A 15,180-nucleotide genomic window follows, 5' to 3' on the forward strand; every position below is an offset into this window, starting at 1 on the left:
ATATATATATATATATATATATATATATATATATATATATATATATATATATATATTATTTTGGTCAATATTGAAATCATGATTATTTTTTTAGTTACACAATGCATTTATTCAGCTTTTCTATCTCGCTCAAAAAATAAATAAATAAAACTAAAAAAAAAATTAATAAATAAAAAAAAAAAAACTGAAGAAGCAGCTTGGATGAGCTGCGAAACGTCTTCAACTAAACTAACTTTTGTCCAGTCGTTAAACTGATTTTTCTCCTTGACAAAAAAACAAACAAAACAAAAAATTTAAAAAAAGACACTTTGTTATTGATATTTTACACAAAACCTTCAAATTGAAAATAAATATAGGCTACAAATATGAACCTTAGAACAGTTTTGCAACATGTAAAACATAAAATTTATAAAATTTACTTTGAATATACAAAAAAAAAAAAATCTAATAATTGAAAGCCTTTAATACCACATCAGTTTGCCCGGATGAAAAACGAAGAAACGAAACACGTTGTCGCAATTTTAACTTTATTTGCCACGACTTTTCATTATGTTGTACTTTTTGAGTGCCTCAGTTTTTTTTCTACTTTGTATTTGAGACTGCTCCCTACACTGAAAAAGCACTAAAAGGACAATTCTGCACATTTTTTGTAAATCCAAGTTGCGCTCCTGCCCCCTAAGTTGAACTTTGAACATGAAATAAAGCAAAGAACAACATAAATGTATCCAAAATAAACGATATATACTGCTGTTCTACAAGCTCTATATTTAAAAATAAAATAAATATACTTTGTTAAGCTAAATCGTTTCAACTTGATTATATGAGTTTGGAGATCGTTTGACACACAAATTGAAATTGAGCTCAAAATTAAATGAGGGTTAGGGTTACACAGCCTTTGTCCATGGTTCTGTGTAGGAGTGAGTTTCAACAGAAAGGTGAGATGACTTAGCTGGATCAGGTGAGATGATTCACCTGCTGTAGTTCCTGCTAAGTCATGTCTATATGTCGAGATCGTGTTCAAATAAAACACACATTAAAGTCGAAGTAGGCGAGATTGATTTTGTACACAAACTAATTCAAAGTCCTTTACAGAATAAGAAATACATTAAAATCACAAAACACACAATATATCAAACTGGTATCACAATTTTGGTGGATCCACAGACAACAAAATATTTTTTATTTATTTATTTATTCATTTATTTATTTATTTTGTTCCTCTCTTTTCCTATATCGTGTATATATATAGATATAGATAGATAGACAGACATAGTGCAGAATAAAAACCTTTCAGTCGTATGTACAGCTCAACAGAACTGTTCTGAGCCTGGATTTAAAAAGTCAGAGGTCCGTCTCATATCTGTTTCAGGTTTTTGCTGCATAAAACTGAAACACTGACTCCCCATGTTTAGTCCTGTTTTGGCCCTGGTTTAGTCCTGTTCTAGTCCTGGTTTGGTCCTGTTGTAGTCCTGTTTTAATCCTGGTTTAGTCCTTTTTTAGCCCTGTTTTAGCCCTGGATTAGTCCTAGTTGAGTACTGTTTAAGTCATGTTTTAGTCCTGTTTTAGTCCTGGTTTAGTCCTGTTTTAATCCTGGTTTGGTCCTGTTGTAGTCCTCTTTTAGCCCTGTTTTAGCCCTAGTTTAGTCCTGGTTTAGTCTTGCTTTAGTCCTGTTTTAGTTCTGGTTTAGTCCTGTATTAGTCCTTGTTTTAGTCTTGTTTTAATCCTGATTTAGTCCTGTTTTAGCCCTGGTTTAGTCCTCTTTTAGTCCTGGTTTTAGTCCTGGTTTAACACTGTTTTAGATTTTATTGAGTCCTGTTTTAGTCCTGACTGTCTCTTACAACACGACATATCAGAGATGTTCTTTGCTGCTGGACCAGGAAGAGACTTCATACTTCTGAAATCTCTTGGCACATGTTCCAGATTGCCGTGGCATGTTAAGTATGTGAGCGACCGGTGATCACAAACTGTTCTTTCTGAAATCCAGCGGCTGAACTCGGTCTTGATCAGTTCTAGGTGTGAAGTGAGTCAGCTGTTCGTCTGTGTGGCTGCAAGTTGTCATTATCGTTTGTGAAACTGATGGCATTTCGGATTCCCTGAACCTCGTCATTAAAGCGTCCTGCAAACTCGCTGCACGTGCAAATTATCTTTAATGTTAGTGGAGCTGGATGTTTCGTTTATCTGTTTAAAAACTTTGCTATTATATTTTCGTTTTTAATCAATTTAACGACACCAATGACTAATCCAATCCACTTTATTTAACAAATACATAAAAAATAACAACATTAATTAAATAAAAATAAAATAAACACTCAGATTGAATCATGCTACTCTTAAAATAATAAATCCATTAAAATAAAATCCTGGTTTAGTCCTATTTTGGTCTTGTTTTAATCCTGGTTTAGTCCTGATTTAGTCCTGTTTTAGTCCTGGTTTGGTGCTGTTTTAGTCCTGGTTTAGTCCTGGTTTAGTCCTGGTTTAGTCCTGTTTTAGTCCTGGTTTAGTCCTGTTTTGGTCCTGTTTAGTCCTGGTTTAGTCCTGGTTTAGTCCTGTTTTAGTCCTGGTTCAGTCCTGATTTAGTCCTGTTTTAGTCCTGTTTTGGTCTTGTTTTAGTCCTGGTTTAGTCCTGGTTTGGTCCTGTTTTAGTCCTGGTTTAGTCCTGTTTTAGTCCTGGTTCAGTCCTGATTTAGTCCTGTTTTGGTCTTGTTTTAGTCCTGATTTAGCCCTGTTTTAGTCCTGGTTTGGTCCTGTTTTAGTCCTGGTTTGGTCCTGTTTTAGGCCTGGTTTAGTCCTGTTTTAGTCCTGGTTCAGTCCTGATTTAGTCCTGTTTTGGTCTTGTTTTAGTCCTGGTTTAGTCCTGGTTTGGTCCTGTTTTAGTCCTGTTTTAGTCCTGTTTTAGTCCTGGTTTAGTCCTGGTTTTGTCCTGGTTTAGTCCTGTTTTAGTCCTGCTTTAGTCCTGTTTTAGTCCTGGTTCAGTCCTGATTTAGTCCTGTTTTGGTCTTGTTTTAGTCCTGGTTTAGTCCTGGTTTGGTCCTGTTTTAGTCCTTTTGTCCTGTTTAGTCCTGGTTTAGTCCTGTTTTAGTCCTGCTTTAGTCCTGTTTTAGTCCTGTTTTAGTCCTGTTTTAGTCCTGGTTTAGTCCGTTTTAGTCCTGTTTTAGTCCTGGTTTTAGTCCTGCTTTAGTCCTGGTTTAGTCCTGGTTTAGTCCTGGTTTAGTCCTGTTTTAGTCCTGGTTCAGTCCTGATTTAGTCCTGTTTTGGTCCTGTTTTAGTCCTGTTTAGTCCTGGTTTTGGTCCTGTTTTAGTCCTGATTTAGTCCTGTTTTTGGTCCTGTTTTAGTCCTGGTTTTGGTCCTGTTTTAGTCCTGCTTTAGTCCTGGTTCAGTCCTGATTTAGTCCTGTTTTAGTCCTGGTTTTGGTCCTGTTTAGTCCTGGTTTAGTCCTGTTTTAGTCCTGGTTTAGTCCTGTCCTGTTTAGTCCTGGTTTGGTCCTGTTTTTAGTCCTGATTTAGTCCTGTTTTAGTCCTGGTTTGGTCCTGTTTTAGTCCTGGTTTGGTCCTGTTTTAGTCCTGTTTTAGTCCTGGTTTGGTCCTGTTTTAGTCCTGGTTTGGTCCTGTTTTGGTCCTGAAAGATCAGAAAAAAAGCTCACTCTGGTACTGTACTTTTGAAACAATAAGAACAGAACCGACCTCACAGCTTCTCCAACAGCGCCATCTAGTGTCGCCTGTCGGGTTTTCTTGCATGTCTGAACCTGCACAAAACAAGGCAGGGCCGAGCTGCTGCGAGCGTTTTGTGTTTAGTCATGCACACGTCAAATTCTGGACATTCCTTATTACAAACACAATTATTTACAAATGTATAACTCCAGTGGTAACAACAGTAGCTCTATACGGGGTTCCCACGGTCATGGAAATCCTGGAAAATCATGGAAATTGAAAATGTCAGTATCCGAGCCTGGAAATGTAATGGAGTTTTGTAAATTCAATGAAAGTTCAATCCAATCCACTTTATTTCTGTCGCACATTTCACAAATCTGCAGTTTTCAGAGTCCTGCACAAATACATAATAACAACAATAATAAAATGATCAAATAAAGTACTAAAATAATAAAACCAAAGAGCAAAATAATAGAATAGCAATAAATATTATATTATTGATCCGATACTTCTATAAAAAATTATGAAATGAAAGAGCAAAGAATAAGATCCAGGACGTGTGCGGGATCAGATTGTGTTGATTTCATGTGGAGTATTTGACTGAAATTGTGAAAAATCAAATGTCCAAAACTTTAATGTTATTAACTTTTCTAACCATTCACAATCATTGTTGACTTTTCACAGTCTGGTCTTGGAATGTGTAACTTAGTAAACTTAATGAACTAAATCAGACCTGAGACTCGACTCTGCACAATCTACACTTGATATTATATGGAATATATATATATGTGCGTTATGCTTTAAACATTTAGGCTCGTCTATGAAATCCAAATAATACAAGATCTTACCAAATAAAAACGAGATGACAGAAGCTCCACAGCCTCTGTCCCCCTGCACCGACACCACATCCACAGACTCACAGAGGAGCGCGCACCTAAACATGGTTCCCACGGCTCAGTAGACGCTCCACGCTGCTGGACGGACCCTCTCCGCCAAAAGCAGCGACTCCGTTGCATGACATGCAAACAAACAGCGCCGTGCGAAGACGCCATTGGAGACATCACAGGTGTGAACACAGGCCACAGAACCACGGGTAACAGCGCCCGAGCACGACACGGCCCAAAAGTCCCAATGTAAGTGCGCCTCTGGTACAACAGTCGCACTGACTGGACGACCCTGAGCAAATCCTGCTCCTCAGTCCAAAAAAAAAAAAAAAAAAAGTTGTGTGTTGTGTATATTATATATAGAGACGTATATTATTTATCCGATACCTGATCGGACCTTAACGGCCGAGTCCAGATCGAGTCCGCAGTCACGTGATCGTCGCCGATTTCCGATCACGTGATTGGATCAGGACAACTCTAGTTTAAAGTTCAAAAATAGACCATTCTATGACAGTGCACTTTATGGTAATATCACATTTGTATTTTTATTATGGAGAGACATTCACTCACGTTCATCCCCCTTTAATATTAACATACACTCTTACCGGTCTCATCAGTGCGTCAAAACAATGAGATTTACTTTGCTTTTTTTAAAGAAATACAATTAATATTATGCAGAACTGACTTAAGCGTTTTGTCCTCCACAATATTTTCTGTTTCTCATGTGGCCTCATGGAAATAATAATTGCCCATTCCTGTCCCACCACACTCATGACTCCTCTGCACTACTGTTCATTATAACTGTGTGTTTTTATTTTTTATTGTCCTACTTGTCTCTTTAATTATATATTTAACTCTGTGGTCGCATGTTTTTACTCTCCAGTAGTTTGGTTTTACTCTACGGATATTTTCTTTTTGTCGTTTTGACATGTCAGAGAAGAACTCAGCCTAAATTTGCAGGATTTTTGCGTTAAACATGTGCGAATGAAACAAAAAAACACAACTCCAGGTCTGTTTCTAATGAGAAAACAACATTATAACATACAGTAGCTCAGAAAATAATGTAATATTGGCCCTTTAAAGGTGCACTGTGTGACTGTCTATCCCGCAAAAAATACAAAAATACAGAAAGTAGAGCTACACTTCTGTTCATTCTAACTTTATAGCTATAGATTTTTATTGTTTTTGTGTTGTACTTGTCTTTTGGTCTAAGCTTGTCCACATTTTATTCATATTTAAAGCTGTGGTTGCATGTTTTTACACTTCGGTTATTTGGTTTTGATGTTTCAGAGAAGAACTCAGCCTAAATATGCACTTCTGTTTGTTATACCAGTGAATTTTTGATCATTTTCTTGTCATACTTTTCTTGTCTTGGTGTAAGCTTGTGCACTCTTTATTTATATTTAACTCTGTGGTTGCATGTTTTTACACTCCAGTAGTTTGGCTTTACTCTACAGATACAGGTATTTTCTTTTTGACGTTTTAGAGAAGAAAATGTCTAAATATGCAGCCTGAATTTGCAGGAACTGTGGGTTAAACGTGTGTGACTAAAACAAAAAAACACAACTCCAGGTCTGTTTTTGATGAGGAAACAACATCATTGTGTTTTTAAAGCTTTCTTGTGTCTTGGCCTAAGCTTGTGCACTCTTTATTTATATTTAACTCTGTGGTTGCATGTTTGTACTTTCCAGTCATTTGGTTTTGATGTTTCGGAGAAGAACTCAGCCTAAATTTGGAGGTGTTGTGGGTTAAACGTGTGAATGAAGCAAAAACACGCAGCTCTAAGTCTGTTTGTGATGAGGAAACAGCATGTGCACGCTGTGGTTGCTTGTTTTTACTCTCCAGTTAGTGGTTTTACTCTACAGATATTTTCTTTTTGACGTTTTAAGAGAAGAACTCATCTTAATTATGCAGGATTTGTGTGTTAAATGTGCGAACGAAGCAAAAAAACACAACTTTGTGATGAGGAAACAACATCATTGTATTTTTATAGTTTTCTTGTCACACTTATCTCTTGGTGTAAACTCGTGGACTCTTTATTTAACATTGTGGTTGCATGTTTTTACACTTCGGTAGTTTGGTTTTGACATTTCAGAGAAGAACTCAGCCTAAATATGGAGGACTTGTTGGTTAAATGTGTGAATGAAACAAAAAAACACAACTTTGTGATGAGGAAACAACAATATTGTGCTCGGCCTCAGCCTAAATATGCACTTCACCTGTGTATTTTTATTGTTTTCTTGTTGTATTTGTCTCTTGGTCTAAACTTGTGCACTATTTACTTATATTTTACTCTGTGGTAACATGTTTTTACTCTCCAGTAGTTTGATTTTGACATTTTAGAGAAGAACTCAGCCAAAATTTGCAGGATTTGTGGGTTAAACATGTTTGAATGAAACAAAAAAAAAACAAAAAAAACGCAACTTTATGATGAGGAAACAACATTATTATATTTTTATTGTTTTCTTGTCGTACTTTAGTCAACGCTTGTGCACTTTTTATTTATATTTAAAGCTACGTTTGCATGTTTTTACTCTCCAGTAGTTTGTTTTTGACATTTCAGAAAAGAACTCAGTCTTAATTCGCAGGATTTGTGGGTTAAACGTGCGTGAATGAAACACAAAAACACAAATTTGTGATGAGGAAACTGCATCTCTCTGCAACTCTGTGCTTGCGTGTTTTCACTGTAACTCTGACTCTACTGTACAGATAGTTTCCTCTGTTCGACATCATGTCCTCGTGACCTGTGTGCTTTTTATGTTCCAAGGACATTATGTTTTGTAGCTCCATGTTATAAAGCTTCGAACTTCCTTTTGCACAAGCACAGAACCCATCATTATTATCATTATTTATTATTATTATTTCGCCATTAAGCCGTAATTAGCCGTGCCCAGTTCTTGTTTCACCTCGGCGCAGTTTGATGCAGTCTTATTATAATTATGCAATTGAACTGTTCTTTGTGTTATGTTCACGTGTCACTATTATAGCAGCTTTTTGGCTTTTAATAACAACAATGGCGTAATTTACACCCCAAAAATATACCTGGAGTTATTTGTAGGTCTGGGAATCCACAGTCACTGTTTATATTAACGGACGAAATTAACCCCAGTAGCCTTTAATTGACTGACTACCAAGACACAGATTTCTTATTTGTTTATATTTTACTTTGCCGTGAAATATTGAAAAGGTAAATTCACAAATGTTGAACCTGGTATTTTCAATTATCGACGAAACCCAAGAACTCACTGGATTTGTTTTATAGAATATTTAGATGTGAAAGTTTGATCGTGGTTTGAGTACCGTATTTTCCGGCCTATTCGGCGCTCCAGATTATAAGGCGCACTGTCATTAAATGGTCTATTTTTGAAATTTTTTCACAAATAAACGGCGTGGGACTTTAAATTAAACACAACAGTGTGATGGGTGAGTGGTTTTGTTTGTTTGTTCGTTCACGGTGACTCTGGGCTTTGTTCAGTTGTGGCGTGTAGGGAGGGTGTGTCTGGGACCAACGGATTGTCGGCGTGTTCGCAGTGACTCAGTTGTTCAGTCGTGTCTAGAAGTGGCACATTGCGCTCGCTTTTTCGGTTCGTTCCTCCGTTCCGTTCCTCGTCGGCGTGGAGTGATGTGTGTGTCTGTGGCTTTGTAGTTTACTGAAGTCGTGCTGGGACGCCCGAGTGGATTCGTGTATGGGGCACTCTGGATTGCGGGGCACGCGGTCGTTTTTTGATGGGGTTGGAGGCTTAAGAGTGCGCCTAATAGCCTGGAAAATACGATAAATTTCATTTGACAAGTAAAAGTAAAATCTGGAACAAGACTTTTTGTACTTAAAATATTAAAATACATATTGCTTCCCTTAAAAAAAGAAAAACAACAACTTTTTGTACTAACAAAAACGCACTTATTCCACTTGTCAAGTTGAATCAACTCCAGTAAAGTAAAACGTTCTTAATTTAAGTCATTTTAATTTAGCCTGATTCATGCGCTGTGAGGTCAGACGGTTTCTATGAAGTAAAACCGGCTGATGAATCAGGCTAGTCACCCTCCTGATCACAGTCTGTATAAAGAAGTGTGTTGAAGAAGTTTTCAGCTTGTCCAAGAAAGAGTGGAGACCAACTGGACTCTTAAGCAGGAGAAGTTTATTTATTTATTTATTTAATAGGATTAATGAACATCTACAACACTGCAGTGTAAATATGACAGATTATAGCAGGAATGCTCATTTCCACCTGTTGTCCCTCGGCAGGTAACACCACAAACTTAACAGAAAAAAACAAGTGACAGATATAAACTTAAAGTGTCCACAAGTCTGGTTTTCCTTTAGCCGCTGTTTCAAGTAGGACTTGAAAGTGGCACTTGTTGGAGTTTCTCTTATTGATAGTGGCAACCTGTTCCAAAATTTTGTGCCTCTGACTGAGACACACATTGTCCGAAAGTGGAGCGTCTGTGTGGAACTCACGGTTCCCCCGGGCTGTGGCCCTAGTTCCCACTGACAGTCTTTACTTTAATAAAATCCTGTAATGGAGGAGGGCAAGTCCAGACAAAACTTTATAGATAAAACATCCATGTTTAAAACCAATAAAATTATTAAAATGAAGCAGATTATACTTAAAAGTGCAGTGGTGAAATGAGAGTGGTTTCTTGTTCAGTATTTCTACAGCTTTTTTAAAAACTGATTTGATGGGTTTGAGTTTTGTGCAGCAGCAAGTGACCATGTGGTTATGCGATCCTCTATAGGCGAGTTTCATTGTTGACAAAAGCGTGCGTTGCATGCTGGGAATTATTTTGGTCAGCAGCAATAAACACTAATTCAACATGACGGACGGAGCGAGAAAACACGTAAAGGGTATTGATCCCGGTTATTTATCCACTCTAACGGCAGAGGACCCAAGACCATTTGACCAGAAATTGGTCATAAGCATCGACGGACGACAAATCACCCTTTTCAACCCCGACAAAAGGTGGACCAAACCAAATTTCTGGTCAGAATCGCCAACTACCTGGACAAATATTCACTTGGGCGATATCCACAATGACTTGGTGGAAACTCCTGGGCCATTCACAGCAGAAAAGATGAAAACCTCCAAGAGTCTCGATGTGTTGTTGAACTTGTTGGAGTCCACGGTTTGTTAGGATCTTCTACGTTTGCTCTGCGGATGTTTGAAAGTCGTTTAATTCACCGTTAGCGGTTCTTTTCACTCGGAATACGAAAAAGACATTTTCCTTCTTCCGTGCTTCTATTTGTGCATCCGATAATGCAGCAGGAATTTACCATTATCGGGGATAAATACGCGAGGTTACGCACTGTGTTTGACGCTATCCTGTTTCTTGCCTCCGACCAAAATATTTCCCAGCAGCAACGCGGGCTTTTAATAACAATGACGTCAGCTGAAACTCGCCTATATGAGACAGAATCATGGAGTGAACATTTGTGCCGCATACAGAGTCATAAAAGATCTTACTTGTCTAAAATTCACTAAGTTAAAATGAACTGTTTTTGTGAGGCGCTTAAATTACCATCAATAAACTTGGCCCGGGTAGACTTGAAAAGTGAACACAGAGTGATTTCAAAAGTGAACATAGTGTGATCTTTGAGTGTTCAAGCCCCGTTGACTCTTCCTCGAAAGGAGGAGGTTTATAAAGCACGTGTGGTGAGACTATGAAGGCCAGTAGACACCGGTTAGACAGCAGCATGCCGTAATTTAGATAATGGTGCCAATGGTGTGCCAGGAGAAGATCACGGTTTAAATATAGCTTTTGTGAGTCAAGGTAAAGTACTTAAATTCTCTTACGAAGTGGACTAAGCGAGTGTGACGCCGCCCACAGAGTTCAGAACAGTTCAAAATAGAGTCAGTTCATCTGAAATCAGCCGTTTTCAAGGAATCTCCCCTATGAGCCTCAAATTTGACTCAAAAAAAAAAAAAAAATTCTAAAATCACCAAATTTGAGCTCAATCCCTTCAATCGTTCCTAAGTTACAAACCGTTGAAATTTTGGGGCCATGCTCACTTTTTCAGAAACTTAATTTATAAGCATGTCTGAGAGACCATAACTTCATAAAAAATAGAGCTAGGCTTGTAGTTTCTTGGTCATAAATTCTGAATCCGTTGTCAAATATTGGGTATCTTTATTAAGTGGGCCCCCAAAATCTCACATTTGGTTGCCGCTCAGTTTTTGTTTTGTTTTTCTCATTTGTTGAAGTCCAAGATCGATTTACTCCAAGCAGATATTTACAAACTAACTGCTGAACCTGAATATTTGAGAGAATGACCATTTCTGACAACAATCTCACACTTTTCTGAGCTTTTATGTGGATTGTGTAGAGTCCCAAATATGGACACAAACATAATGTGATCTTTTTGGCCCCTTCTTTGGAGCCTCGGTTCCCCATGTGGGCACAGTTAGATGGTGATAATTTTTTTTTCTACCAGAGAAACTTTGGCATATTCTGATTAGTTTCTCTGATATTTTCTAAAACACAACAGTCTATACTCTTTTTAAAAGGTTTCTACAGTGTTGAACTGTTTAAAGGCATTGCTCTGATTATTTTACAAACCAAAATCTCTACCAGAAACACAATCACTTTCTTCCTCGTTCTTCTTCTTCTTATTTTTTTCACCCTGTTTATGGTCGTACAAACTAATAATAACGTTAATGAAGGGACAAAAGTTTATCGTTTATGATCGTGCGAAACAAACAACAATGAGAATGAAAGAACGTAAGGATTTTTTTGTTTTTCCTTTACGGTCGTACAAACTAATATTAATGTTAAGGAAGGCGAAAAAGTTTATCGTTTATGATCGTGCGAAATAAACTACAGTGAGAATTAACAAATTAAATAAAAATAAAACATTTCAGGACATTTTGTTTTCGTTTATGGTCGTGCAAACTAATACTAACATTAACAAAGGCACAAAGGTTTATTGTTTATCATTGTACAAAATAAAAGTTAATGTTAAAGAAAATTTTAAAGAAGAGCATGCGTTTAGTAGTTAATAGTCTTGTTTTGATTAGTTTAAATTAATAAAACCATCTACTATTAACTTCCTTCATTTCAAGCGGAATTTTTGAAAATGAGTTCTCATGAGTCATTTTTGGTGGAGCTTAGGGACTTTTCTACCTGCAGAAAGGTTCAATGACCTTTAATAGACTTAAACACTAATTATTTGTTGTAAGTGAAGACAATTGGAGGTTATTTGTGGTACACTGTTTGTGATGGTTTTGGTGTCGCAGTAAAACGCTCGACTGTGTCACAATAAAACGCTCGACCAGTCTGCAGACAACCTGACCTCACTCCACACTTTCATATTTGAAGTACAAAAAGTCACGTTCCACGGGCAGATCATTTTACTTGTCAAGTGAAATTGACTCAAATCATGATAAAACTTTCTTAACTCATCTTCACTTGTGTGTAATATCTGTTAGCCTTAAAACTACCACTGAATGACATCACGAGGTGGAGCGGAGCATTTTCAGTTGAGCCTAATAATCCGAAATTACTCAAACGTGTGTGAACTCCAGCTTTATTTTTGAGGAGGTATTATAACCGCATTATAACATGGCTAAACGTGCCACCTTGTGATGTCATGGGGTGTTCGTTTTCAAGTGTTACTCTTTTTACTTTTAGTTTAGTGCAGATCGGCAATTCCAGGTCTGAAATTATCCAAAAAACACCACAACTCCAGGTCTGTTTGTGATGAGGAAACTACATTATAAGCCTAATATTGGCCCTTTAAAGCTGCATTCTGTAACTTTCTATCTCCATGGAGACGCATCTGGAGAGTGGACCCTGTTTTGTTCCAATGTCTTCACTCCGCTGCTACCAGAATTTTACAGTTTGCTAAAAAACAAACAAACATACAAGTAGTATTTTTATTACAGTTCATTATAACTTTGTATTTGTTTTGTTTGTTTGTTATACTTGTTTAATTATTATTTATTTTTAAACCAAGTGTTAAATAATTAAGTGAAATATGAAATAAATGTCGTCAACGCAGAAAATTCCATCCGAAATGCGAGGACAGTTTACGCACAAGGAAGGTATAAATAACTCTCATAATTGTTGTTACTATTTCTGACATGTTTGTTTGGCGCGTGTTTACAAAATGTTTGTTATGCAGCGTCGCTAGGTTCTGGAGTTACGTCTCTACCTATGTCATAACCGCCGAACGCGTCCAAGCAGGAAGTCACATTATAACCGCAATCTAAAAATAAAATTAAAATAGAAAATAAAAATAAGGCTCTATGTTTAGTTAAAATGTTAAATATAATTGTTAACTATGTTTAGTTAAAAAATAATAATAATAATAATAAACCCAAATTAAAAAAAAAAAAAAAAAATTATATTAAATAAAACATAAAATAACATATTTTAAATAAAACAAAATAAAATAAACGTTGACGCGTCAATGGCTTATGAAATTACCTCTACCTATGACCTAAAAAAAAAACAACATAAAAATAATGCTCTATGTTTTGTTAAAATTTTAAATATAATTGTTAACTATTTTTAGTGAAAAAAAAAATACAAAAAATACAAAATTAAATAATACATTAATTAATTTAACTAAAAAAAAACATAATCATAAATACATTTCATATTAAATAAAACATAAAATAAAATATTTAAACTAAAATAACATAGTGTTGCTAGGTTACGAAATTACCTCTACTTATGTTCATAACTGCCAAACCAGGAAGTCAAATTATAACCGCAAAAAAAAAAAAAAAAAAAAACATAAAATAGATAAAAAAATAATAATAATAATATACATTATTATTATTATTATTATTATTATTTAAAAACAATAATAAATTAAATATTTAATAAAACTCCAATAGATAAAATACAAAAGAGAAAATTCATGCTACTAATGCATGTTTAAAAATAGAAGACAGTTCATATGGATGAAATTAGTCATTTCTAAACTGTTAAATTCACTTAAATGCACAATAATACAGCCTTTAAATTAAAATAACAGTGTTATGTAACTCGTTTGTGGTTCACTGTACAAACAGGTTCAAACAGGTGGAGCAGATGTGATCTGTGTGACTCTGGCGCCCTCACATGGTGGAGTTTGATACTGCAGTTGAATATAACCTGCACTGGTGTTTTCATGGGCTTTAGTTTCCTGTTACATGCTACATTTTCAGGTTTTTTTCCTTCCAAAAGATTTTATATTTTGTTTGAAAATGTTGGAAATGGACATAGATTCTCACAATTCTGAAGCCCATGGATCTCTGCTCTAATACTCCAGTCACCTTTTGAAAATGTTTACTACTTTTTACATTTTAGATACAGACTTTTAATATATGGAGCAAGATGAATGGAATTATAGAGCAAAGAAAAAAGTGAAATAACTCAACTAAATATTTTTTTAATAGACCTATTGTATTTTCAAATCCTCAAAGTATCCACCCTTTACTTTGTGGACAGTGCTGCAAACCCTTGGCCTTCCCTTGAAATGGTTTTCTCTTCACACTTTGTCTGGAATGTTTCACAGTTTGGTATTGAATATTTCTATCTTCATGGAGACTTTTTGGTTGGGGGTCCATCACCTGCATGTTTCTATGGATACGTCATTGCTCTGTCTGGAATGTTCCACAGTGTGACATTAAACAGCTCGACTTTACCTTTATTCAGTTACAGGTGGTTTTATAGCTCAATAATACCTCGAAAAACAAACATTCTGATTGGGAGCGAGACCACCTCTCCACAGATCTGATATTACAGAAATACTCTTTTCATTTAAAAGTTAGTCCTTGTACAATGTCCTTTTTATTTTTAGTTTGGTAAGTAATTAAACAGAAGAGATGTAAGGGTGGAAGAGAAAAGCAAAACAAACAAGAAAAAAAAAGGGGGGGGGATTATTCTTGTAATTAATTTTTAATTTTTATTTTTTTTAAACTGCTTTCCTTACAATGTTCTTTTTAATTACACATTTACACAAGTGCATGTAACAGCTCTAAAGTGTCTCCAAAAACCAAAATCTCTCTTTTTCTCATAAATATTTCTTATAACTGGATAAACAATAGCTATGTATTGTGCCATTCATTTCCATTTTACTATTTCGATTCCAAACCTTGAGCTTGTTCCTTGACTCCAGAGCAGGTTTCTTCTCCAAGCCGTCCCTAAAAAGCAGGAACACCATCTTCACTTTGGGCCAGAGGGGGACGATACTGAGCCCTGCAGAGCTGGAGGGGCCCATCCTGGTCCCACACACGGCCCAGAGAGGAGACTGTCGGGTGAGTTACACGCGACCGTATTTGGAGGAAGCCTTAATATGCTGTAACTTTTTTTTTTTACTTGCTGTATGATAAAGTGTTGTTTTTAATAATTATGACAAACTGTAATTACTAAAATATGTATGTAAGGTCTGATTAAAATGGAATGAAGTTACAGTCCTCAATAAAAAAAAAGTGACCCAAATACATTAAAAAAGTGACCCAAAGTACATTTTAAAAAGTGACCTAAAATACATTTAAAAAGTGACCCAAAATACATTTTAAAAAGTGACCCAAAATACATTTATAATAGTGACCCAAATACATTTAAAAAGTGACCCAAAATACATTTTTAAAAAGTGACCCAAATACATTTCTTAAAAAGTGACCCAAAATACATTTTTTTAAAAAGTGACCCAAAATACATT

At 35.9% G+C, this 15,180-nt stretch overlaps 1 protein-coding gene across 1 annotated transcript in view; it reads left to right on the forward strand.

Annotated features, from left to right (window-relative positions):
* vps52 (VPS52 subunit of GARP complex) overlaps positions 1-15,180 on the forward strand; it is a 68,861-nt gene that overhangs the window by 41,262 nt on the left and 12,419 nt on the right. The window contains exon 11 of the mRNA XM_020934459.2: positions 14,638-14,773. Within this exon, the coding sequence (XP_020790118.1) occupies positions 14,638-14,773 (136 nt within the window). The remainder of the gene's footprint in view (positions 1-14,637; positions 14,774-15,180) is intronic.

This window comes from Boleophthalmus pectinirostris, unplaced genomic scaffold (assembly GCF_026225935.1).
Source record: "Boleophthalmus pectinirostris isolate CB_2022bp ecotype Guang Dong unplaced genomic scaffold, ASM2622593v1 HiC_scaffold_3, whole genome shotgun sequence".
NCBI classification, from domain to species: domain Eukaryota; kingdom Metazoa; phylum Chordata; class Actinopteri; order Gobiiformes; family Gobiidae; genus Boleophthalmus; species Boleophthalmus pectinirostris.